The sequence below is a fragment of the Amphiura filiformis genome, chromosome 9 (genome assembly GCF_039555335.1).
Source record: "Amphiura filiformis chromosome 9, Afil_fr2py, whole genome shotgun sequence".
NCBI classification, from domain to species: domain Eukaryota; kingdom Metazoa; phylum Echinodermata; class Ophiuroidea; order Amphilepidida; family Amphiuridae; genus Amphiura; species Amphiura filiformis.
Genome location: NC_092636.1, coordinates 2,868,861 through 2,895,119, shown reverse-complemented (window position 1 = coordinate 2,895,119; position 26,259 = coordinate 2,868,861). Strand labels below are relative to the sequence as shown.

The window sequence follows — 26,259 nt, the reverse complement described above, 5'->3', positions numbered from 1 at the left end:
TGGATATACATTTGAAAAAAATCCCGGTGTTAAAATTAGGCACGAAATTGTTTCCTGTTTGATTTTGATAGGACTCAGCTTTACCTAGACTGCGGAACTTAGTCCTTAATGATAGTCAGTCATTTATCTTTTGGTCGTTATATGACTATCATCAGAGAGTAGTTATTCTTGAGAGGGCACTCACCTCATTTGCATGGCAAAATTACCCGTCTCCTCTGCAGCCAATTTGGTTTCGCTCCATCGAAATCAAGCTGGTCACGGAGGAGACTACTTTCCTTTGTGTTTGTTCATTTGTGTATGGAGAGCCCTTCTTGGAGTCCGTTTGGACTCAGGCTACGCTCTCAGCTAGAGTCCGACGCTGCATTGTACTAGAAACACCTTCTCTGTGAACTCGCTAGAGCAAGGAAAATAAAAACTGGTTTCATTACTATCTGTTTTTGAGCTTTTTTGCAAGTCCGTCTGCGACCATGGTGTTACCACAACTGCCTTTGCGTCATTAACATGTGCTGGAGTCTAGCACAGGTCAACCAAAGTCCCGGATTTTAATAAGACAATAATGATTGACACACACACCAGGAAGTTTCTCATCCAAAAGAATGAGAAAATTTAAATTCTCACCATATTGGCCGTTTCTCATCAAAATGTCCGTTTTCTCATCCAAAACTTCCTTTAGTGTATTAAGTTAGCTTAGGCCTATTGATCCTAAATTTGTTGGTAGGGTAAAACTCGTTTTAGGGGGGTGTTTAAAAAAGTTGGCCACACATGCGTATAGGCCTACATTATCATACTTGAGTGCCCCACACCGTCAACATCCCTATATCTTCGTGTTAAAAATTGCCGTGGTAGTACGATAAATCCTCACGTTTTTCAACAACTACGCATGGTGATTTTGAGCTATTTTGTTCGAGATAGGCCGTGCGACTCAGGCTATGCATACAATTTGAGATTTTGAGAGCCGGCCACACTGTTTCTATTCTATGTTTTACGATTTTCGCATGATCAGTATATGGCTGGCCGTAAACTCTTGCCAAAATTAATGTTTACTATGTGGATTTTAAATGAATCGAATGTAAATAAACCACAAACAGTTGTACAGGATCAATACCATTGTTTGATTAGTGTATAGTCAATGTTACCTTGCATGCATGTGCCATGTGTGTGGCGTGTTTGTTTGTTTGTTTGTCTACTGTGTCAGGCCAGGATCACTGACACCCACGGTACTGATACTGTCATACTATCACGGTGATCATATTGTTGAATGTTGTTGACTTTAAAATAATCATGATGCAGTCATGTCTACAGTAGAATTCACCACGACCTTTGAAGGACTTAAACCCCATTAAAAGCTATTAAACCAATATAACACTCAATGAAAACAGCTCAACTCTGTTACATCAGATCTTCTCTGGTTAAATACACACTGCACTTGTGTCTGTTTTACCTGTGCAATGAACAATGAGCTGGTATTATAGTTTCAGTTGGGTGAATGATTATAAAGCGAACGCAAGGTAACAATACTGTCTGGGCTTTTGTTTACGAAATGAGACAATAGTCTGCTTATTGTTAACCAGCGTTCTTGAAAATGAGAAGCATAATGGTTTGCAGACTTAACACGGTTTAGAAATAATTTGTTCATATTTTTTGGTGTTATCTGTCGTTTACATATCCTTCCTAAAACACAAAAGTACCAATATTTCCAAACACCTAAATTAGCTAAAAATTTAGGAAATGTTACAAAACTATATTTTCTAGAATTTCAGAGAATACTTTAAATATTGATTGGTTATTTTTTACACAGTGACGTCATATAGGCAATGGCATAATACTTCTAACATACACTAGGTCACGCGTCAATGGTGAGCGCACTGAGTATTGTGTATAGGAAAACGGGCAGTACCGTAACTACAGTATGTATGGCCTACTACTAGTATATAAAGTAAATCCGAACTGGTTTGCTGAAGGTCGAATTCCGCAGGCCACGCCGCGCAAGATGTACAAATCAGCTCCCGGCGATACACTGCAGATCGCAGAATTGTGTGCATGGTTTACCACCACTCTGCCTAGCTATATAGTTGTGTACAATACTGTATGAGTTTCTTGTGAGTGCATGTCCATCTTAATAATAAGTCGGTTCGTACTTTTCATAAATTACTTTTTGAATCATAACTATCGTGACCGAGGATATCTTGCAACTACGTGAAGCTCGTCTGGCAAATTCTTAATGACTAAATTCGCTTCACGTAATGAGTAAGTCGTACTTGATTGGTCAGTTTTACCTCCGAGTAATGAAAAACTCTAACATGATTGGTCAATTTGGCTCCACGGAACAAAAGTCAGCTACGCGTAGCAGCTCCACGTTGTGGCGGTTGCGGCCTACCATATCAGTATCCCATATGATATTTCTATTGTAAGAAAATTTTATTTGTTGTCACGTAAATCACAGGTTTCGTTTAAATGTACTAACTGGAAATTAAATGTACTAATTATAGTGAGGACCGGTATTTTGCTGTGGATATGTTTAACTGCAATTTGCGGGTAAAACATTTGAAATCCTGGGTAAAAATTTTGATAATATTCAACTCTTTGAGAAAATTATTTTATAAAGGAATGCTGGTAAAACCAGGTGCAATACAATGTACATTATTGACACACTATCACGCTCTTTATCTTCGACAATAATAGAATAATCGATTTCAATCGAATTGAATGCATGAGTTTGTAGTTGACTACTGAGCGACCTAAGCGATCGATTGCTAGCCAATCAGATAGAACTCCTTTTCTTGCGTTCAGTGAAATACCACTCGCCTGTCGCTCACTACCACTCGCCCGTCGCTCACCAACGGAGTATTAAATTTATATTTATCGTATAGGACGTCGACGGTGTGTGCCCCTCTCCCCTCCCCGGTGAAATTTGAGACTCATTTGGTCCGGTCCTAAGCGTCCTTGCCCACACGAGTCGCCCAGGAGTAGGCCCTACCTGGCATTATTAATTATTAGTGGTTAGCCTCCCTAAATACAGTCGCGTATCGTGCATGTCAATTATCGTTACTTGTGTCCATGGATATGACCCCATGTATAAGTAGTCTTCATAGAATTCACACAGTCTATGCCATGTCATTTACGGATACAAAGAGGATAATAATGTTGAGGGCGCCCACAAAATCTTACACCGTCTTACACAATGTTCCAAGGCAAAGTTCAGTTTAATATTTACTCATCGTACAAATACAGACGTTTTATTATGTGATGATGTTGTCTGGATGGGTGGACAGTTGTCACACTGTGGAAAAACAACAACCGGGAATCCGCATTCATTTACAAATAGCATTAAATTAGTATCACATAGTGGCCTCCGTGCAGTGGAAAACCTTAATTCTTTCATCAAAAAGAAATGAAAATGACAAAAAAAACCGGATCCACGTGTACGCCTATAAAATGGGCACAGAAATTTGTCTCAAATATGAATGAATTTTAAGAAACATACGGGATATGATGAACCAATGACCTGACGCCATGATAGTAGGATCTATTATAGTCGTTTTATATACAATGTATATACCGTGTTGTCATAATACCAATATTTGACATAATGTATAACCATGGAGGTATATAAATAAATGGAGAATGATCTAGCCAAGCATCTTTTGTACTACGTTGGTTATGACCAATTAGTGTTGAATAGGCAATTTCAGGGGATATTGATTATGCTAAGCTGATTACATTGTTAAGTCTGTTTCACTGGTCATTTATTTCAATGGGGTGCTAAATGCAGTTACTTATAATGTTTATTGGAAAGTGCTCATGTTTCAGAAAATTTGATATCAAAATGTCATTTTCGCCAAAAAATTGCATTGAAATCAGTCTTTTTGAATAAAATAAACACCCTATCTGTAGGCCTATATCTGTGGTCATATTGTGACCCCCTACATTTTGGTCATGATTCTTGACAAATTAAATTAGGCTATGACCCCTATTTTTCTTTCCAAAAGTTATGACCCCCCCCCTGTATAGGCCTATTTGGAAAGCCCTCCAAAGAAAATGATGGCCCCTAATAATATTAATAATCATTTAGGCCTACATACTGATAATTATTTATTATAAAATGAGAAGTTTAATGATGATGAAAAGATTTTAGCTGAATTCCGAAGTACTTCCGGTAAATCTTACTCGTTTAACTCAATTGGCCCAAATTGGCCCAACATAATTTTTTCACAATCGGAAGGTAAAAACGTTTTGCTTTCATTTGCACTATATTTGAACTCCCTCAGACCCCTTAAAAGCTTAATATATGAACATGAAAACTAAGTATATTTGTCAAGTTACGGCACAACTAGTGTAGAAAACAGTTTCATAACTTGAGAACAGAACATCCAAATTTCATCGGTTTTTCGCACAATCATACATTGAAACTATAAGCTATCAAAACTGGCGACTTTGAACAGCTAATTGACTAGCTGACGTCATTATACAGTCTCTTTTACAAGCCTTCCGGTACGGGTCAATGTAGGGTCAATTCCTATGAGGAAATTTTGGGAGTGACGATCAATGAACCATGGTAGAGTCTCATAACCATCGTGGAGATCAATAGCTTGGCTGAAGTGGCTGGCCATTCAAGTTTGGTGACTCATTGAATAGAGGTAATAGGATAATCTCCACTTAAGAGATTAGAATTCTGGCGATCATTCTCCATTTATTTATATACCTCCATGGTATAACGAGTAATATTTAGTATTGTAAATATGCAGTTCATATGCACAAACGAACACTGATCTTTATGATATTCAGGTTGTTGTACATCTCATATAACATGTCATATAGGAGGTCATATGTGTTGACCTTCTCCTATTGTATTTGTTCATCTGTGTATGGAGAGGATTAGCGCCATTAAAACTCCATCAGTATTTGGGCGTAGTTCAGTGAACTCACCAGATTGCTATTCCAAGTACTTTGATAAATACAGATAATATGTATTAATGGGTCGAGGCGATTGCATTGAAAAACTAATAAATTATTCATAACAGTTACGTAATCAATCGATAGTGCGGACACTTTTCATTTACAAACCACCAAAATTCGTAATCTTTTAGCGTTGGAAAAGAAACCACGTGAATAGAGTGTCATGGCCCTGCTATCATGATACATCTCCGAGGAGCAATTTCAGACAATTGCTTGGGATTACTGGGGCAGAGGTTAATTGAATCCTTTCATGACCACTGATGCATAGTCAAGTCTGACAAGGACACTCGGCACGAATTGAAAGACCATGTCACTCTCGACAAAAGAATGCATGCATGTCAAAGGTCATACGACACCAATTGGTGTTTGTTATGCTCATCGAAATATGTACAGTAGGTCTATGTCTGGTTCCCTTCATTGTAATGTCCTTCCATACTTCTCCAACCCACTTGGTGATCAGAATTCGTCTTTGGCTTGCTGTTATGTCATTGTTGGCGTATTTTTGGCCATTTAATCAGGGACTGGAAACAGATTATTGTCAAGCTATTGTTATCAGATTATCTTTTCGACCTTCGATTGTATGCGAGTTGCCCCGAGTGCGCTATGTTTGAATTTTATTATTTACTCATGCTGCCCTACTAAATATAAAAAAACATCAAAATATTCCAATATCTTTTTTAAGTTATGTAAAATTGTGTAAAATGTCTATCCTTTGTCGAACACAATTTCTGTGTAGCATGGAAAATCATTTACAACGGATTTTGAAGACAAAATGTGATAATTTTGTGGAGATACAGAATGCTAGAACAAACAAAATTATATTTTTTCTGGAATGTGTACACCGTACGCTTGGTATTCCTACTGATTTCGATACTGAAATAATTCTTAAGGGATCTAAAATGAGCGTTTATTGCGTTTCGACAGTATTTTTTGTGGGACATAAGAGCACCTCAGACCTATCGAATTGCATTCTGAATACGAAGCATGTCTTTCTGATATCAAATAATTTTCATTTTTTGAAAATCACAATATAATACAAATTTTATGACAAATTATAAAAATTTGATATTTTTCAAATGTTTGATATATAACAGTCCTCGAAGTAAATTATATAAATCTAATGACATATTCTTAAAGTGTATGTAGCAGGGAGGAAAAGCCGACGGTCAATTGAAAATTTTGACCTTTCATATTGAAGATATGGATTTGTTTCCCAAAAAGACCTAATTTTTTTTGGTGTTTTGGAAAAAAATCCATATCTTCAATACGAAAGGTCAAAATTTTCAATTGATCGTCGGCTTTTTCATCCCACCTACATACACTTTAAGTATAAATCATCAGATTTAAAAAGTTTACTTCAAGTACTGTTAAATATCAAAAATATCAATTTTTAATGATTTGCCATAAAATGTGTATTAAATTGCGAATTTAAAAAAATCGAAATTATTTGATATCAGAAGGACATTCTTCGTATTCAGAATGCAATTCGATATGTCTGATGTGCTCTAATGTCCCAAAATAAATACTGTCCAAACGTTCATATCCCAGCCCTTAAGATGATGTTCTTTGAAGATTTATGTTGGCATTTCTAGAGTTTGTCATTATAGGCAAACATGTAGGCTCATTTCGCAATGTACAAGACAAGCCACGCGCTGTGTTGTAACTGTGCTTGGATTCGTACCAGGGTCTATTGATCAACGTATTATTCATGCTTGCTCAACTGAGGATAATTTGTAAACCAGCAACTCGCATGGTACAATGGGTGGAAGCCGTTTACAGTCCCTCCATATAGAGGCCTTGCATCTGACGTATCATCCCGTAAATATGGCGGACTACTCAAATGCATTCCAATAAAAGCATGATTGCAATCTACCGTGACAGTTCGTCTCACACACATAACCCTGCACTACGATCAAATAGGTTGATGACAACATTTGATTGAATGGACTGCACTCCGCTATAACTACGGTGAAGGACACCGGTTCAAATCCTTTGTCTGGAGCCAATCGATAATTTCATGCAGGGCCTCTATACAAGGTCCCTGATTCAATAAAGCACACAATGTAACAGGCACAATTGAATCGGAGCGGATTTTACATGTTACACAATGAGCGTGTTTATAGTGAGACAATCTTTCCGTTATTTAGCTAAACTACCGCGCAGTCTAGATTTGCAATGGTTAGTAAAACATAAACAAATATAGACTGCGTGGCAGTCCAGCTAAATACCGCATAATCTGGCTCACTATAAACACGCTCTTTGTTTTTTTATTTTTCGTATTGCACAAAATCATAAAAGTATAATGGATAAGGTTAAAATTATAAAATGCAAAAGATTTCTTTGCGGTTAAAGGTGAACCTCATTGAAAATAAAGTTATATATCAATGGAAAGCTTATGATGTCAGGATACTAAAAACTATTTTTTCCGATTTTTTTGATGGCCAATAAAGCTGAAAAATTAAAAAAACGAATGAATTTTTGGTCTTTTTTTAAGGCGCCCAAAAATCACCCAAATCAATCGTCTATGACCTTGGGAATGCTCGTGACGTAAGCTCAGGGTTCGCAGTCACGTGATCCTGCTCGGATACATGTAAACAGGACTTGCTTCCTGTACTTTGCAAGCTGCCCGGCAAGTCTGATTTTCACAATAAAGCTTGAAATTAGAGGAATCTTCAAGTTGCTGGTTCCTTCTATATATATTAGAAATAATAGAATTATTGTCAACACGTAAATTTTCCGTAATTTTTTTACAAAATCAGTCATAACTAGCTGGGTATAATTGGGTAATTGAGTTTGAATTTCGCGCTGGGATCAATTCCATGCGCAAATGCTAGTCTCCTCCGCAGCCAGTTTGGTTACGCTCCCTGTGTGGAGGGAGCGGAACCAAACTGGCTGCTGTGGAGACTAGCGCAAATGCTTGCTGCTGCCGTTCATGTCATGGACTGAATAAACATGATCGAACAACAAATTAAATACTTTCATGAAAGTTCATCTGTGTTGGTATAAATCATGATTTTGATTGAAACCTTTGATCCAAACACAAGGAATTAATTCCTACCTCGGAATTTTCAGATGGTACTCCATCTTTCATCAGCGAGTGATACAGTCACTCACTCGCTGATGAAAGATGGAGTACCATCTGAAAATTCCGAGGTAGGAATTAATTCCTTGTGTTTTGATCAAAAGTTTAAATCAAAACCAAAATTAAATACTTGTTTGTGACATGCCCTATTCTTGATTCATTTTAAAATATCGGATTAAAAAAAATATCGTCTTGCAGTAATCAAAAAACTAATAAAAAAGCCGCCGATTTCATCAAATCCAGCCCATAAGCTTGGTTTTCATATTTAGCGCATTGCGGTAATACATTCTTTCCACACAAACACGATTGACAGAAACAGATATTTTATTATAAAATAATACAATTTGGGCTTGATAGACCATTATTTGATGGAATTCTGAAATCTGAATAAAATTAAAATATTGTCACTTGTGTCACGATTCTTTAATGATAGTACAATCAGTATACGGTACTGAAAAGTGAACCATTCATGTTTTATGGATTACCGCACATGATGCGTAAATTGCTGCTGAAGAAAGGACCCGACAGGTGGTTCCAGGGTTTATGCACAAACACAGCGACTCGCTTCGTCCTGCTTGCGTGTGTTTCAGCAGATTTGATCAATCGTTCTCTTATATTTGGAACATTTACAGGAATAAATTTTGCTGATGAAGTAGCAATAAGTTGGAAATATCAGAATGTGAATATAAAATCGGTCATTTTGTCTGCCAGTACAGTACAGTCGCGGATACTGAACACTCGGCGCCGGACTCGGCGACTGAGTCTCGGTCAGTCACGCACTGAGTTCATCCTGTATGTATCTCACGAGTTCGCCTATCATACATGACCGCTTGTAAAGCTAAGAAATAATTAAAAATCCTGTACATGTACCTTATTCTATTCCTTCATTTTCTCATTGTGATAAGTTCATCTCAACTTGGTGTGACGATCTGAACTGGTAGCACTAGCAGTTATTTTTTGCAATCTGTTTTCATTCCGGTTCTTCGGCGAATCTTTGCTCTTCGTGCTTTACTGTAATATTCCCTATGCATATCAGTGGATGGCTTGGCCTATCCCAAATCACCCCGGCCAGCACTTTTCCCATTTTTAAATCCACACACTTTATTCAGGAACTTCATTCTTGATTTATTCATGATGTTTCCTTCATGTTATTCTTATTTTATTGAAGATATTTTTCATGTAAAGTAAGTTGACAATGACTGAATTCTTGCATTGGCCCGATGCATGCCACAGTAATGCATGGACATTGTGTTTACAATCAAACCCGGAAGTAACTGTGTGTCCCCGGGCTGACGTCATCATCGAAAGCGCCCAATTTGAACGATTTCGTTTTGTAATTTAGGGGGGGGGGGTTCCAATATCCAATCTTTGCATGGAGATTATGTCTAGCCTGGTACGTTAGGCAAATAAAAAATATTCTTTTCTGCTTCCTGACATCATAAGCTTTCCATTGATATATAACTTTATTTTCAATGAGGTTCACCTTTAAAAAGCATGTCCATATCACGTTTAAGTCGCAGTTATTGTGCCCTTCTTGATGTAAAACGAAGTCAGTATTTTGAAATAGACTGCGGAACTCAGTCTTCAATGAGCGTGTTTATAGTGGTGTACGGTATTTATACGGTAGCCTTATACGCATATGGGATTAGGCTGGAATGTGACCTATCCGTTATCTCGGCTGTTTATAGTGGCGACCAATAGCGCTCAGCGCTATTCTGAATCCGAGGTGGTTGAACTCAGCGTGTTCGAGGTCACCGCAATGCAATGTGGGAGACACAAATATGGTGCCAGTTTCAAATTGTGTGCCGTCGAAACGATACCGTCCTACTTTGTAACATTATTGCTACAGTACCGTACCATATTTGTAGGTGATGTGTTATTACAGTGACAAATTTGAGCTCAGATAGTTATCTGACCCTGCTCCACTTCCTTGAATAACGGTATCGTTAATCCCTGTCTGTTTATAGTGGCCGTATACGGAATGAATATACTGCAATATCCATCGATTTCGAAGGATATCAGTTCCGTATAATATGTGCGGCAAATAGCGCTATTGGTCTGTTTATAGTGGCGACCAATACCGTATAAGATGTACTTATACGCTAAATACCGGATAATCTGGCTCACTATAAACACGCTCAATGATAGTCATTTGATAGAAGGGAACCATCATCAGAGCCTTTGAAAAATATGGAATTTCTGTAGCGTGTAATGGCAAAGAGGACCATGACCACCGCATTTTAACATTGAGGGCATACCCAACTACATTGTTGAATAAACAGCCCATGACCCCAGTATGAATAGACTTCTCCGTAGTCCACCTGCCAATTGTGCACTACTCTGGCTATTACATTTAAGCTTAAAACTCTGATTTAATTAATGAGTGCACAATTGATAGATTTTCACAACTGATCTTTTCAGTCACCGTACGCCCTCTGTTTGTTAGCTTCCCAAGTGGACTACTGACTTTGCCTTGAGAGTTAGGCCAATTTCTGGCCTAACTAAAATTGGTGATGATGTAATGCATCTTTAAAAATGAATCTGGCTTGTGATTGGTCGCCCAGATCTCGTTATTGTTTAAATCCTCCCGACGCGTACTGGTACCATTATAACTATACATGGTACACAACTATCTAGGGAATGCGGCGCTTTTGTGCTGGTGGATGAACGTATGCATCTAGCGCGTATTGTACCACCATGCTTAGTCTTGTGGTTAGATTTTATTGATAAACAAGTATGATTGACAGTGTGTGAGTCCCGGGGTAAAGTTCTGCTTAAAAGTGAAAGTCCATAGTCGGTTTTTCGGATAATAAACTGGCAGATTCTAAAATTAGAATGGTTCAGTATTGAAGTTATAATTATGCCATTATGATATGTTGCATTCAATAATATAAGCCTACGTAGGGCCTATACTTTACTTTTACTGTCACAAATATAATTATATAGCCTAAACTTTTTCATAACCATTTTATACTAGTATTTTGATGTACTAAATATCAGTATAATTTCGAGTTCAACTGAATGCGTTCATCATGATTAATAACATTTTTATTTATCAAAAATCGACTATGGCATAGTCTACAGTATGAATAGAACAAAAAAGAAAGAAGAAAAAGAAAACAAAAGAAAAAACAAAACAAAATAAAGCAAATAAGAAACAATAAAGAAACAAAATGAAAAACAAAGCAAAAAGAGATTAAATTTATCAAGAAAAGCTCAAACCCCAAAATAAAAATTAATCAACGGAAAAGTTTATAACGAGCCTCGAACTCCTGCTCAGTTCGCTCTTCTTAAGATGATTCAAATTCTGTCGCTTTAGCAACTGAGCTAATGTAGTTAACACACAAATTTGTAGGTTTAATTGTTCGTATATAGCTATGTGTATCGATGATTTGCTCAAAACCCTTTACACTTTTGTCACTTTTGTGGATGGCGCTGTTCATTTTTTTCGTTTTTGCACGTTTTCAAAAGCCCTCGATAGGAAGCACATGTGCTAACTATCGAGTGAATACGGTATTCTCCAATTTCAAATATGCTAGAGTTTATAATGATAATGGCGTTCATCGTAGGCCTATACTGGCTGACAAAACGCATCATCTACGGATTTTTATGGATCGACTCGAGTGACTTGGACACGACTCGACTTGAACTAGTCGACTCGGCATTCAGAAGACTCGGGACTCGACTCAGTCTCAAATCTCAAATGACTCGGACTCGATATTCAGGACTCGAGTCTTAAATCCCAAATGACTCCAATTACCGAGACTCGACCGTAGGTCTTGTGACTCAACCTTTTGTTTTGACTTGCATGAAATAACAAATATGATTAAAATTAAAATTGCGTTCAACTTTTGCAAGCACGTTATTTTGGAATTGGACTGTATGTCTTGGTTGACATGGTTTATTATAGATCCTGCCTCATTAGTCAGCCACAAGGACGGGTCCGGGGAGACCTGGGTGTATGGTTGGCTAAGCAGGTCATAACGTGTACGGTGTACTAATACGTGTATTCGAAATTTCGAATACGCGTAATGGAATCAACCAATCAGCGTTTAGATTCGAGAACGTGGGTTACAATTTCGACCTCGTGAGACTACCCACATGTGTATGGTTGGCCAAACAGTTCATAACGTTCATTAATACGTGTATTCGAAATTTCGAATACGCGCAATGGAACAGACCAATCAGCGTTGAGTTTCGAGAACGTGGAAGGGAAATTTTAAAGCCCGTGTATTTAAATCGAGGCACGTAAACAACCTCGTTCACTGCAGATAAAATTCGGAGATAATTTTAATCCTCACCGTGCTACATCACGCCGTTTTTTGTAAGAAATGACGGGAATGAACAGAACATGCTAAAAGATCAGAGAATAAAGTCGTTTTTGGTATTTTCATACCTTTTTAGGGGAGAAGGGTTAAAGGTAGGCCTATCGGCTTCCTTTATATAAAATGCTTTTTCAAATATTCCTTTGGGGGAATTCAAGAATGCATTTATTCCGATTTGGAAATATTTTCTGATGTAGCAAAAAATAGATAGGGTACACTCCACTCCTAATACCAACTTTATTCTATGTGGAATACATTTATTCCTTCCTGGAATAAAAACATTTTAAACAGCGGATAGTGTATGTAACAAATGAATTAGCAATATATATATATCTGTCTCCACACTGAATCCTAAAGTATTAGGCTAGGCTACATATAATATGAATTATTCTTAGAACAGTGACCGTATCCTGCCCCTAAAGCAGCCGATACCGAACAACAACACATACACAGCCTTGACCTGCGGTTGTCCAAATTCTGAGGTATTTGCATGCTGGTCAGGTAGAAGATAAATATACAGAGTGACCTTCAGCTTCTCCGTGTTTGGTCAGACCTACCGTATAGGCTGCATGCATGGGGTGTATCCTGCATAAGTTAGTGTTCATGTTCAAACACATGTTAAGTGTACGCTGCATGACTGTATGTTTCTGTTTTTAGGGATGATTATCCTAATGTGTAATAAATGATGAGGGGCAGTAATTTGGTAGTATGCACCTTACAACACACATCGCGCGGTGTTTCTTTATGCAAAATAAAAGTTATGCAAAACATCATGCTTTGTAAGTATGTAGAAATGAATGCTATATCGGGTCCGTTTCAAAATAATCTTCATTCACATTCTTCTCCCTTCTTATTCTTATAATAATTATAAGCCTTTTGATTATTAAGTTAAGTTTGTTATTAGTGCACGAGGACAAGTGCCAATTGCGTTGATATCACATGCGGGCAGTCACACGAGGTCGAAATTGTAACCCACGTTCTCGAATCTAAACGCTGATTGGTTTATTCCATTACGCGTATTCGAAATTTCGAATACACGTATTAGTACACGTTATGAACTGCTTAGCCAACCATACATGTGATATCAACGCAATTGGCACTTGTCCTTGTGCACTAATAACAAACTTCACTTAATAATCAAAAAGCTTATAATTATCATAAGAATAAACTATAAGAAGCGGCAGAAGAATATGAATGAAGATTATTTTGAAGCTTTTTGAAACGGACCCGATATAGCATTCATTTCTACATACTTACAAAGTATGATGTTTTGCATAACTTTTATTTTGCATAAAGAAACACCGCGCGATGTGTGTTGTAAGGGTGCATACTACCAAATTCCTGTCCCCATCATTTATTAGACATTAGGATAATCATCCCTGAAAACAGAAACATACAGTCATGCAGCGTACACTTAAGTGTGAAACATGTGTTTGAACCTGAGGTAGGCCTATACTAGTTTCAGGTTTGAACATACATGAACACTAACTTATGCAGGATATACCCCATGCAGCATACGCCTATACAGTACTAGTAGGTCTGACCAAACACGGAGAAGTTGAAGGTCACTCTGTATATTTATCTTGTACCTGACCAGCATGCAAATCCTCAGAATTTAGAGAACCGCAGGTCAAGAGCATGGCTGTGTATGTGTTGTTCGGTATCGGCCGCTTTAGGGGCAGGATACGGTCACTGTTCTAATATTCTCTACTTTCAAAGAATAATTCCTATTATAATTTATATGCAGCCTAGCCTAATACTTTAGGATTCAGTGTGGAGACAGATATATACAGATATTGCTAATTCATTTGTTACATACACTATTCTCTGATATTTTAGCATGTTCTGTTCATTCCCGTCATTTCTTACAAAAAACGGCGTGATGTAGCACGGTGAGGATTAAAATTATTTCCGAATTTTTATCTGCAGTGAACGAGGTTGTTTACGTGCCTCGATTTAAATACACGGGCTTTAAAATTCCTCCCACGTTCTCGAAACTCAACGCTGATTGGTTTATTCTATTACGCGTATTCGAAATTTCGAATACACGTATTAATACACGTAATGACCCGAATAGCCAACCATATGGGTGTATTTGGATTTCAGAGTCGTGAACGGAGCGAGCCAGAAAATGTTTCAGGAGTGGCCCCGCGGGACCTCCCTTCAAAAATCTAGATCCACTCCTGGTTGCGCAATACTATATATTTAATTCATTCCTAAGGCCACAACATTAATTATGGCTTCATGTATTGAAGACCACTTTAATTTACCCTGGCTGCGGGAATAATACAGTCAACATGAAGGATACACCGAACTTGTTAAACGACTCACACCGACATCGCCTGGCTAATAATTATTTTGTGCAGCAGAGATACTAAAATAAATACCCGGGATCGATACGTGAATTGCTATGCACGATTTTGATATCAGACGAAAATTTTCGGATAACGCGGTAGAAAATGATGAATATCTCCCGTAAATGATTTCGTCTCAAGAAACCAGATCTGGTCTCATACACTTGAAAATACGTGTTGAACAGATATGATAGTCGTTAGCTTGCGTCTTGAGAGAAGGCCGTGCGTCTTGAGTCTGTCTTGAACTCAAAATCTGACCAAAATTCTAATTTTATATTGCGTTGGTCCTGTATGGACTACAGCGCGCAGGCTATAGCTGCACTCACTACTCCAGTGGAGGCAGTATGACCATTGACCGCAATGTCGTATACAAGCTTACTCACACAGCGAGAAATCAATTACCCCGGCTATTAATTGTCAGTAGCCTTAGTCAGGTCACTTGGCTAATTATGCGTCTCATAAGGTCGGAATAAAATGGCCATGCGTGGCTGTGGATTCAACCTACCATGGCAATTTCTACCATGAAGATATCGGGGCGATGACACTGTGCGACTCGTCGACATTATAGGACTCGTGACTCGAGTCTCAAATCCCAAATGACTCGGACTCAAAGTTCAGGACCTGAGTCTCAAATCTTAAATGACTCGACTAATCTCGAAACTCGTACAGGCCTCGGTGATTCGACTCGAGAATCGAGCCTACTCGAGTTTGGTGACACAACGGTCAACTGCATATCCGTCAATACACGCTTTTTCAATGGGAAATGAACTTTGCTGCTTTGATGATGTGACGATGGGGTTAGCATTTATTCCGTATTGAAAAGCGTGTACTGACGGATATGCAGTCGACCGACCTCTGACTACTCGACTGTAAGTTATACAGACACATGCACTGCCCACACTGTCCTACTATCATTCAGTTATCACAACTTACGTCATATGATATTCCTCTTGCATTTTGGTAGTAATGTTGTGTTTTGTGACACGTTGTAAATAGGAATCCGTCATCAGTGTTAGACATGAGAGAGTACAGGTTGGTATCTGTAGGAATGTATTCGCTGTGAAGCCTCACACATCGATAACCTAGAAAAGAATAGTGAGAGCATGCATGTTTACCCGTCCAGTTCACTAAACTTAGGCACAACATCTAATTTGGTCCTATGACACTATCATTGTCCCGATAGGTACCGGGGCCCTTTCAATCTATCGTACCCTAAACGTTTGTACAGTGCTTTTATTTTTTATTTAAATGCAAATGTTAATTATTATCCTTGATACAATTTATTACATCTCCAGGGTGTTGTGATGTTAAGAGTCATCGGTACCTAGCCGGACACCGATAGTTCTATAGGACCAAATTTGATGTGGTGCCTGTGCCTTATAACCTAGCTCAGATTATGCGACTTGATGTGAGTCCTCAATAAAGTTGTCATGTTTAAAAAAATGTGAAAACCATGCTCTACCCTGTCTGAGCTGTTCTAGATGTGCCTGTGGCTCGGCTGGCAGCGGTCACTAAATATTTCGCGATCAGGGGAGAGCCAGTCTGAGGACCTGTGGTGATCAGAGGGTTTGTGGCCTAGTCACTACTAGAGTTTATAATACACCAAATCACGAGGGCTCTGATTAAGACCTACTTATAACCCTTCACAACCGTTCGTATTAAAGTTACAAATACCCTTTTACTAGACGTAACTTTACGGTACCTGTAGTAAATCCCTAAATACTTACGAAGGGTACCGATCGTAAGTCATTTTAGTGAAATGAATTTTACGATTTACGATTGATTTTGAAACTTGCAAAACTCGTCAAGTTTAGTGAAATGGACCCCAAACACTGATGTCAGAATGGCTATTAGGTATAACAAACATGATGATGCTTGCGCAAACCATGGGGAACTCGGCGACTTTCGAAGTGGCGGAAAGGACGGAGGCAGTTTGGACAGCGGTTCAAAACTTGGGGTCTTTCGGTGAGATATTTAATGCCAAACAAGGGGTCATTGGGTGTGAGAAGTCCACAAAATGGGGGGGGGGTGTTCACGGGGTGAGAAGCCCTTAAAAACGGTTCATGTAGTTTGACCTAGATATGTTGTACCCATTACAGTAAAATAAACAAAAACAAAAAATCAATTGATTCAAAAGAATGTTGGATAATTCGGGTAAAAAAGAAAAAAAAGGTCATTCGTTGAGAGTTTATCTGAAATTCGTTCAGAACTACATAATGCGAGGATCGTGATATCAAAATTTGTATCCCATTTCTGGTTATTATCAAGATTGCAACTAACCCCGGCTGCAACCGAAAAATGAAACTTAATATCCACCTGATTTTGAAGATTAATTTTAGACCTAGCCGCCTATACATGATCGCAAAATAAACTGGAGGATCCAGTGTTGGATTTGGCAGAGGTATATGTGTTCTAATAAATTCACAACTGATGGGTACAAATCATTTTCTATATTATTATATTGTTTCATATTTAACATAGGTTAATGATCGTATAAACATGATCATCATTGAAGGTATTTGGTGGAATACCGGAAATAAGCACTGATGTCAGTCTGTATCTAACTGTAGCACTTCCGTTCCTATAGTTCCGATTCATTGGCCTATCTGAACTATCTGAACGAGAACCATGAAAGATTACACTATAGACATTTTAAGAACGTTTCTATTCACATTCGTCATAATAGCCACATTGTAAACATTTCCATAAGAAATATAATTGTATTTCTTTTCCATCAAATTATTAGTTTTCACTGTCAGATGTCCCCTTTTAATTTTGAACCGAACAGATTAGGTAAACCGAAGAAAATCGATATTTAATACAGCGCATATGTCTCCAATGCGTGTCAGTCTGTCGATCGTAACCGAGGTCGGTCCTTTTGATGAGTTATGACCTTCTCGCACGCCATGTGCATACAGGGTTATGAACATACGCGTACGCGTTCGACTAATATTTTGATCGTAATAATTAAACGACATATTCCGTTATTATATACAAAATCTTGTCACACCTACGTATCTAAAGCCTTGATTTTTGCAGAGTATGCTAGTTTACTAGAGAACATTATAAATCAGAATTGTGAAAACAACGAGTGCGTCCTCCTCAGCAAATTTTAACATATGGCTTTAATGAGATGCATAATAGGTATAACTTGCCCTTTGTAGGATCCGACTGGAATAATGATTGAGTATCAGCAAACACAACTTTGTCAGTTGATTCATAAAATGATCCGCCTAAATTGGCAGCAAAGTGTACTCCTTCGGGCTGATGCGCAGTTCTCAATGGTGACCCGACCAATTCGATCGTTACGTCGCTCTTGTCTGATAGAGATAAATATTTAAAGATGTATGCATACGTAAAACATATAAATCAGTATCACTTCCATAGATCACATAAGTTTACCTGTTCTGACAATTAATGCTACTGTTTTACCAACACAGTTTGATAATATTCCTACTTCTATCGAAACAAATCTATACTTACTTCTGTCCTCCACTAAAGCAAATGCACGGAACAATTTCAATCCTGGTTCCATCTCATCAGTTGTCAATTGTCTTCTGAAACCAAGTCTCCCATCTGGTTGTTGAAGCAATTCCGATGCCTTTACATTGCATATGACCTTTTCATTCAACCAAATATTCACTGGAACTGGTTCTTGTACCCAACCTAGCAGAGTGTTGTCTCGTAGTTCCAGACCACCCCGGAATGATTTTGCTTTTGCCGTTGCTAAACACGATCTTTGATCACTTCTGAAATGGTTTCAAGTGTAACCTTTGAGTGTGAAATCTAATATATCTAACTATGTGTTTTGTAAGCAGTGAATATAATTTGTATACCCGTCGTTTAAAATTCTACGTAAACATGTTAAATCTGCAAAGGCAATTGCCAAGGCCGCAAATTCTCGGCACACGACAAGCTGGACCGCATCGACGATACCTTTTCTTTTGTGTACAGCCCTGATTTGCAGCCTTGAGGCGACTAAAAAGAAACCCTGTTCTATGGTTGGTCGGTCGGCCTGGTTTATTTCTTCTTCTTTTTTTTTTTTTGTAAATGACCCAAAAATAACCAAAATCTGTGAATAATTTACAATTTGAGGAAATACAAAAAAAATTGTTCCTGAAATTTCCGAAATTTCTTTTTCAATTTGTTCAAAATCTGGGTCGGGTCCATAGAACAGGGTTTTCGTTTTTCGTCGCCTTATGCAAAACCATAACTAACGACTCCAGGTTGAAACAGGTAGCACGGGTTGCAACAACATAGCCCTGTGTATGCCCTTCTCATTAACTTACCTCTTCTGGAAGTCAGTAATGTCTTCTGGAATGTTAGATATATAGCCATAACGACAAGGTACTGCTGGTCCAGCCACCACGAGATTATCGTCTTGCAAGAACACTTTCCAGACAGACGCAGATTCGAAGTTCCCAGAGCTTCCTCCTAGAAAAGAGCACTCTACATCTGACTTCTTCATCGTTATCTGATATAACGCAGACGTAGTTTGGTTCTCCGATCCTGTTGACATTGTAACAAGAATTCAGTGAAGTTAAAAATGTTCATTATCTAAATCAATATATTATTGAAAAATAACACTTTGATGTTTTGCAAAAGTTCATTCTACAAATCATATACTTTGAAAGCTTGCTTGATTTATTGTTGTTAATGAGTTATGTACGTTTTACAAAAGTGTTGTTGTTTCAGCCCTCTTTACAACATAACTCAAGAACCACAGGACCTACAAAAAGTATATCTGTGATATTTTAATTCTTCTTTAATGATCAATGCAATTTTTGCCAAAGCTCACTACCATTCGCAAGATGCTGTGAACTAACAAGTCGCAACAGTTTAAAATAGTTGCTACACTTAAATATTGATGATATGATGCTCATGCAAAAACCAAGAGTCATTTATTCTTCTTTAAAGGAGATCAAATTCAGGCGACAGTATAGAACAAAGATGGTGTTTAAAAAACAGCAGATCCTGCTAGGAGGAATATTTCAGCTGGCACTTCAAACCTTGGTAGCCGTCGTAATCATGGTCATCAAGATGTCAAAGTTAAATTTAAAAAAAAGACATTTACATACCTGAACTGCAACTGCACATGAGTAACAAAGTTCTGCCTATATGTTCTGTCCATTTGCTTAGGAGACATGTCGCCTTGGAACCGTCATATGCCTGTGAGTGCATCACTTTCCCCATCACTCCATCCTCGTGTTGTTTCAATAATTCACTACTAAACACAGAATGTATTGCATAATGACTGCCGTGTGGTCCTTTCACTTCAATCCCTGTACTGTCTTCAGAGCTGTGGAATGTCCATAGATCTGCCTTGTCTGGTAACAGAGGTTTCGCGTCCAGATCGTCGTCACTGTCCCCTTGATGTATGAAATATATGTTAGCGGAGGGTTCATCATCATCTTGCATAGCGCTGCACAAAATCACGAAACAGCCACCTGGTGATCCACAAACAGGTGCAAGTCTAAGTTGAGTGGTTGATTCAGAACTCGTTTCGCGATCGGTTGAGTCGCCTTCTAATACAACTGCGCAGCCACAGTTACCCATAAGAGCGATGTTCGAGATGATACAGCAATGAGCGTTGCCCAATAAGGCAGCAGGAAGTAAAATACCATCAGGACTTGTGTATATTTCATGATGATGATGAGCATTGAACAGACCGCCTTTCATCAAAGATGTAGCTTCAAGATGGTTACCGTCAAATCCGCAACGTATAAGTTGCAATTCGGATCCAACCGCTTCATAATTGTACTCCTGACATCTTCGTGAAAGAAGTAAGAGAGCAGTTCCACCTCCGTGTTTCGCATTGATATTGAAGGAAGTCTTCATCCAGGTGTGAAGGGGGAATTCGTCGCCACAAAAACCTTCTTGACAGGCGAATTCCACTGAAATGCAAATGAGATACAAATTTAACATTACTCGACATAAAGAATTGCATCTGATCAAGACCAATCAAAACTTACATTTCTGGAAGTTACATCAACCATCGGTGGACTTCATCAGCAGTGTTGCTGTTTTTGAATGGCTGACGAGTTGATTGATACGCGTATATAGGTCCGGGGTATAGGTCAATGATGAATCAACGCCCGACCCCGCAATACCCCCGCATTCCGTGTATCCGCGGGTACTAATGATCATGCTCGACGGCGAACTTAAAAAACACATCTCATTTCGCGAACATTTCAGAGATAAAAACTACCCCTGTTTTAGCGAGTTGTTTTCGATTATTTTTGCCCTTTAACAATGCCTCTTTTTACGTTAGAACGCAAACGATATTTCAAAGGATCCATTATTTTTATATAGAAACGCGTACGACCAATCTCAAAACTGAGAGAGGGTTGGCGCATTTTTGTTTCCCAAAATTAGAATTGCGAGCAATATTATGAGCATGATGAAAACAGAATAAATGCGCATATTTTACTTGATTTATAGATGAAGAACACCTATTTTTACAATTTGGCGAATGTGTTTAGAAATAATTATGACCCCTTTTTTGTGTGTTTCGCGAATCGTGTTTTTATCAGCAGAAATAATCCTTCTACTTCCGACGAGCATGAGTAGGCCTACCCGCGGGGCCGGGAGTGCGGAACCGGGAGTCAACGTCGACCAGAACGTCGATTCAAGGTGTCAACTGTACATGTACTTGTGCCCAACTTGTGGTCAAGACAATCAGAATGTTAGGTCCGTGAGGGACACATGAAAATAGCACAAAATGAAAATTAGGATTATACGAATTATTAAGATATTATACCCGAATTCTCGTGGTCCCCACAATCATTGCTTAGTTTTAAGTCAACAATCTCAAACGTCTTTGGAATTTCTGCAGGTCAAAAAAGAAGAAGAAAAAGAAGAACATATATTATATAATCAAAAATTATATTAGCATAGGGCCTATATATAGGTATGGGCCGTTGGTGTATGTACGAACTTACAATAAGCCAAGCAATAACGCAGCCAGTATTTTAAATATCATTCATTTCTGGTTAAAATGAATTCATATGGTGAGTTTTTCGCGCGTAGCAGGGAACATTTTTCAAAGGAGATCAAGGATTTGTATTTTTCGTCAAAACATAGAAAGGATATCTACGGAGCCCTTAAATTGACATGTATATGAGGTTAATTTTTCTTGACTAACTGTGACAATTTTTTTTCAACCTTGATATCAAATCTCTTTTTTTTTCTGGTCAGAGGTGGAGCAATTTTTTTTGGGTCCGAGGTGTAGCAATTTATGTTTTGCTCAGATGGCGAGACATTTTTTTTCTTGAAAACTACTCAGCCCCCTCCCTTTGATATCAAATGGTGTGTCCGTAATACAGAGACGTGAGGAAAAGAGCCCCGTCATTACACTATCATCTGTGGGGGAGACCCGGAGGGGGGGGGGGGAGGTCTTCGACAATTTTGTGCCACGCAGACTTTCGGACGATGACATCCTCTATACCTTGGCCTATACTTTTTCTGTTTTTGCAACCCATCAGTATAACAGTTTTTCACAAATACCAACATCATGTGCCTAAAGTGGGGGCTTTTACAATGTTTTAAGAGCAGTCGTTCCATTTTGACATATTGGGCTATTCTAGTTGAAATCCATACACCCCTTATGAAAGACATGACCTTAATCTCCAACGCAGGGGATGTAGATAAGGGACGTACCATAAGATTCTCAGGGGGGCATGGGATTTTGGGTACGGCAAATTTTTATGTTTTTTTAGCCGCCGAAGGCGGCAAAGTTTTTTTTCTTCAATTTTAATGTACATACCTTTATACATTTTTTTTTCAAAAACCTCACATGCCCCCCCCCCCTGGAAATCAAATGGTGCGCCCCTAAAGGGGTCACTCATTCAGGTAAAATACACCCCCTGTGTGGGATATTACGGTCATGTCTTGGATTTCAACTGGAACAGCCCATAGAACCCTTTCCACTGTTGTAATTCAAGTGATGCTCCCATTATCATACCATCCAGACATGTTTTCACATGTTCACCTGATATGTGTGGAATATATGTTAAAACATAATTGCAGCTATAAAATAGACATTTGCCAGGCAGTCACTTTGTCATATTAGAACCATTTGCGGGACCATTTGTCCTCGGCTGTAATTTAGACCCGGGGGCACTCCCAGTTTGGAGGTGTCGCGTATGTACTATATATATGTAGGGCTGTTAAGACCCCCCTTTTCAGCGTCGCTGTCACCCAAAAACCCCATATTTTTTCCATTTGATCTGTCAGCCAAAGACCCTTATTTTTTTTAATTTGAACAGCAACTTTCATTTATCACTGATTTTGTTACTTATTTTGAAAAAGAAAGAAATTTGAAGCCATTTAGAACTAGAAATTCGATGTTCGAGGTTTCTGCGGCGCTGTTTCGGCTCTCACCCAAAGGTGTCATATGAAAAAGGTCATGTTCTCACCCAATGACCCCATTTTGTTGTACATTTTGTTCACACCGAATGCCCCTTACTGCGAAAGTGCCAGCCCTACCTATATCCATTTCATATTGTAGTGCCCCCCGGAATTTAGATCAAGTGATGCGCCATTATCATAAACAAACAATATCATTTAATGCACATTCAGATCACTAAATCCATAGCTATAAAGCTTATTCACGCGTCATATATAGGTGATGGATTTTTGTACATGTATTTATTTGGTACATTGAGACAACCTGACATCGTCAAAACATATAGAAATAATATACACGGAGATTAAAAATTTGTAGGGCTTACTTTCAAACAACTAACCAGTTGTTCTAAAATGTGCAACTCAAAGCTAGGGACCGTTCACAAACACTTGTAAGGGGAGCCTGATGCAAAAAAATTTCATCGTGACAATTTTTCGGGGCCCCTTTTACAGACCTCAAAAAGTTCAGCCCCCCCCCTTTTGACATGAAAATTATGGGTCAACTCCATAGAAAAGCATGTAAACTTAATTTTTCCAGGAAAATTTGTGGTCATTTTTTTCAGCCCCCCCCCCCTTAGGAGGGTCAAACATTTTCAGGGTCCCCCTTTTTGCATCAGGCCCCCCTTAACAAGTGTTTGTGAACGGTCCCCTAATTTATATAGCCTGAAATTGTGCCCCCCCCCCATCATTCACAATATTCAGTCGCATAATGACAACGTTGCCAGAAAACACTGAGTTTTGTGGACCCTTTGTCCGAGACAACCCCAAGGTAAAAGCACACTCGGGGAAAGGTACTAGTAGTTTGGTGGAACGAGTTTCTACACACCATACTATTAAATGTTATAGATCCCTAAGTATTAACCGGTTTCCCTAGACATGCTAAAGAATTATTTATCTGCCCCTGAGACTGAGATTAGTTACCAGTTTGTCAGCCAAAGGCAATATAATGACCCAGTTAGGGAATTACCCCGTCTGTGGTTACCCCATCAGTCCTGCTTTCCAGAAAGTTACCTTCTCCTATTAGGCGTCAAATGTTGACAGTAGGTGCCGTGCCGTGCCGGAAATTATGATATTTGGACAGAACATGATTGTTCAAATGCTCATTAACTATACATATGTAACAAAATGTCAAGTTGCGGAGCGCAGTATACTAGTATACACTTCTAGTGCCCGTTTCTATTCATCGTTATGTATTCTTCTCCCGTGCATTATTTTCGCGAACTACCCTTCACAGCCCAAATTATATAAACCTGCACGCTAAACAATGCATTATCTAAAACCTGCACGCTAAACAATAGATTCTAGATAATACGTGCACGCTCAAATACTAGAAATATACTACTTTCACATAACCATATAGTAGAGTTAGGTGACGCTTTCGACACAGAGGTCACATAACTATATAATTGTCTGTTCGATATATATACCATCAAAAAAGTACGAATATACATTCTGTGGTGTTAAAATGGTATAGTTACAAACGGTTACCGAATAGGGTGCAACTCGCTAGACTTGAGTCCAGTCCTCGTTTACGGAGTTTAGGGTTAGGGTTGGGGTAGGGCAGTCTTGTAATAAGACTAGTAGAGTTGCACCCTATTCGGCAATCGCTCGTGCAAAGGTCAAATATCATTGTCATAAATTATGATTAATGACCTCAAATAAATCAAACATCAAATGAGAATAATCGAGCTTCTATTAATTAAAAAGGCCCAAAAAACAGGTGGATCATAATTATACAAGATGACACCATTGCAAAATATTCAGCATTTTACAAATGAAATACATGTAGGCCTATATCTAAAATAACATAGCCGGGCCTGGAAACACACACTAGCGCATAATGCTTTATAATACCATAGGCCTTCAAACACATGTGTTTGAAGGCCTATGATAATACTGAACAAATTGTTAAATCCCAATGTCGTGTGTTTTAATATAAGTAGATTTTAAAGTTCAAATTATAGAGCTATAAAGTCCAGTTGATATTGATATGTTTTTCCTCTCATCTCAATTCACCGTAGTACTAGTCGGACATCTAAATCGATCGTTTCCAGTTGAACTGGTTCAGTGCTCTCTCTATTCGAAACCACGATATTAAATGATCACAACATAAAGTCAATTGGTTACAAACCATGCGTGAATAAGTTACTAAAGTATGACGTATGGCGCAATCGATACCATTGATAGCTAACTTATACAGGGATTGATTTTCTTTACCAGTTAAATGCTACGTAGCTGGTCAATGTCCTGACGGTGTTTTTAAAATGCAAGATATTTTCCCTAATATTAAAACTAATATAATGAATGCAGCAATTAATATTGCCTATTGTTTTAATAGGCCTACACTCAAAGTGTATGACGGATAATGTACTCGTGCAAATGCATTCGTCAAGATAATTGCACTTGCCATGGAGTTATTGCATTTAGCTCTTGAGCCTATCGGCTCTCGAGCTAAATGCAATAACTCCACGGCGCGTGCGATTATCTTGACGAATGCATTGCACTCAGTTCATTATCCTTATCATATACATCATATGATATTACATATTTTCGTAAGGTAAATAAATGAATAAATAAGCTCTTACCTCTGTCTGGTGTAAGCTCGATCTTCTTTTGTTCTTCGTCCCCATCACTTTTGCCTTCAGCTACCAATGCGGCTACTGCGGCCAATTTTCTTGTCGGTCGCGCTGCTCCGCAGGACATACTTAAAGCTATACCTGTTGCTGTGGTAGCTTGTGGTGGTTAAACGCCGAGTAATTCAATGCCTTTAATCATTAGCAATGCAGGAGAAAACCATTAACCAACCTATACAGCAAGGACAAATCACTTGGTCGATATATCAGACCACAGAGTAGGCCTACTGACAGATCGTATCGGTGAAGGCCAGACACCTTCTAGTGTTCCTCTGACCGGATTTTAGATTTAATCATTATGGAAGTAGCCTACATTTAATATGTACAGTACACGTACTGTATATTGCAATTGTGCTTTTATGAGTGTGTCATCAAGCATTTTATGAATATGTCATCAAGCATTTAGCAGTGATTACGTAATCAGTCTGGTCCGCGAGAGTAAGCGCAAGGGCCATTTTATTACCTCCTGGCAGTACCTCCTGGCACGTTCGTGCAGTAAGATT

The 26,259-nt window shown here is 38.5% G+C and overlaps 1 protein-coding gene across 2 annotated transcripts in view; it reads right to left on the bottom strand.

Annotated features, from left to right (window-relative positions):
* The window catches only part of LOC140160519 (uncharacterized), a 47,218-nt gene extending 21,227 nt beyond the window's left edge, over window positions 1-25,991 (bottom strand). Inside the window, exons 1-7 of one of the 2 annotated variants that reach the window (XM_072183755.1) lie at window positions 25,709-25,991; window positions 21,478-21,546; window positions 19,796-20,611; window positions 19,007-19,226; window positions 18,201-18,466; window positions 17,873-18,037; window positions 15,651-15,799 (exon numbers count right to left, since the gene is read on the bottom strand). In XM_072183755.1, the coding sequence (XP_072039856.1) occupies window positions 15,651-15,799; window positions 17,873-18,037; window positions 18,201-18,466; window positions 19,007-19,226; window positions 19,796-20,611; window positions 21,478-21,546; window positions 25,709-25,826 (1,803 nt within the window). In that variant the 5' untranslated portion in view covers window positions 25,827-25,991. The remainder of the gene's footprint in view (window positions 1-15,650; window positions 15,800-17,872; window positions 18,038-18,200; window positions 18,467-19,006; window positions 19,227-19,795; window positions 20,612-21,477; window positions 21,547-25,708) is intronic. The other variant, XM_072183756.1, reaches the window with a different exon arrangement.
* Between the last annotated feature and the right edge of the window lie 268 nt (window positions 25,992-26,259).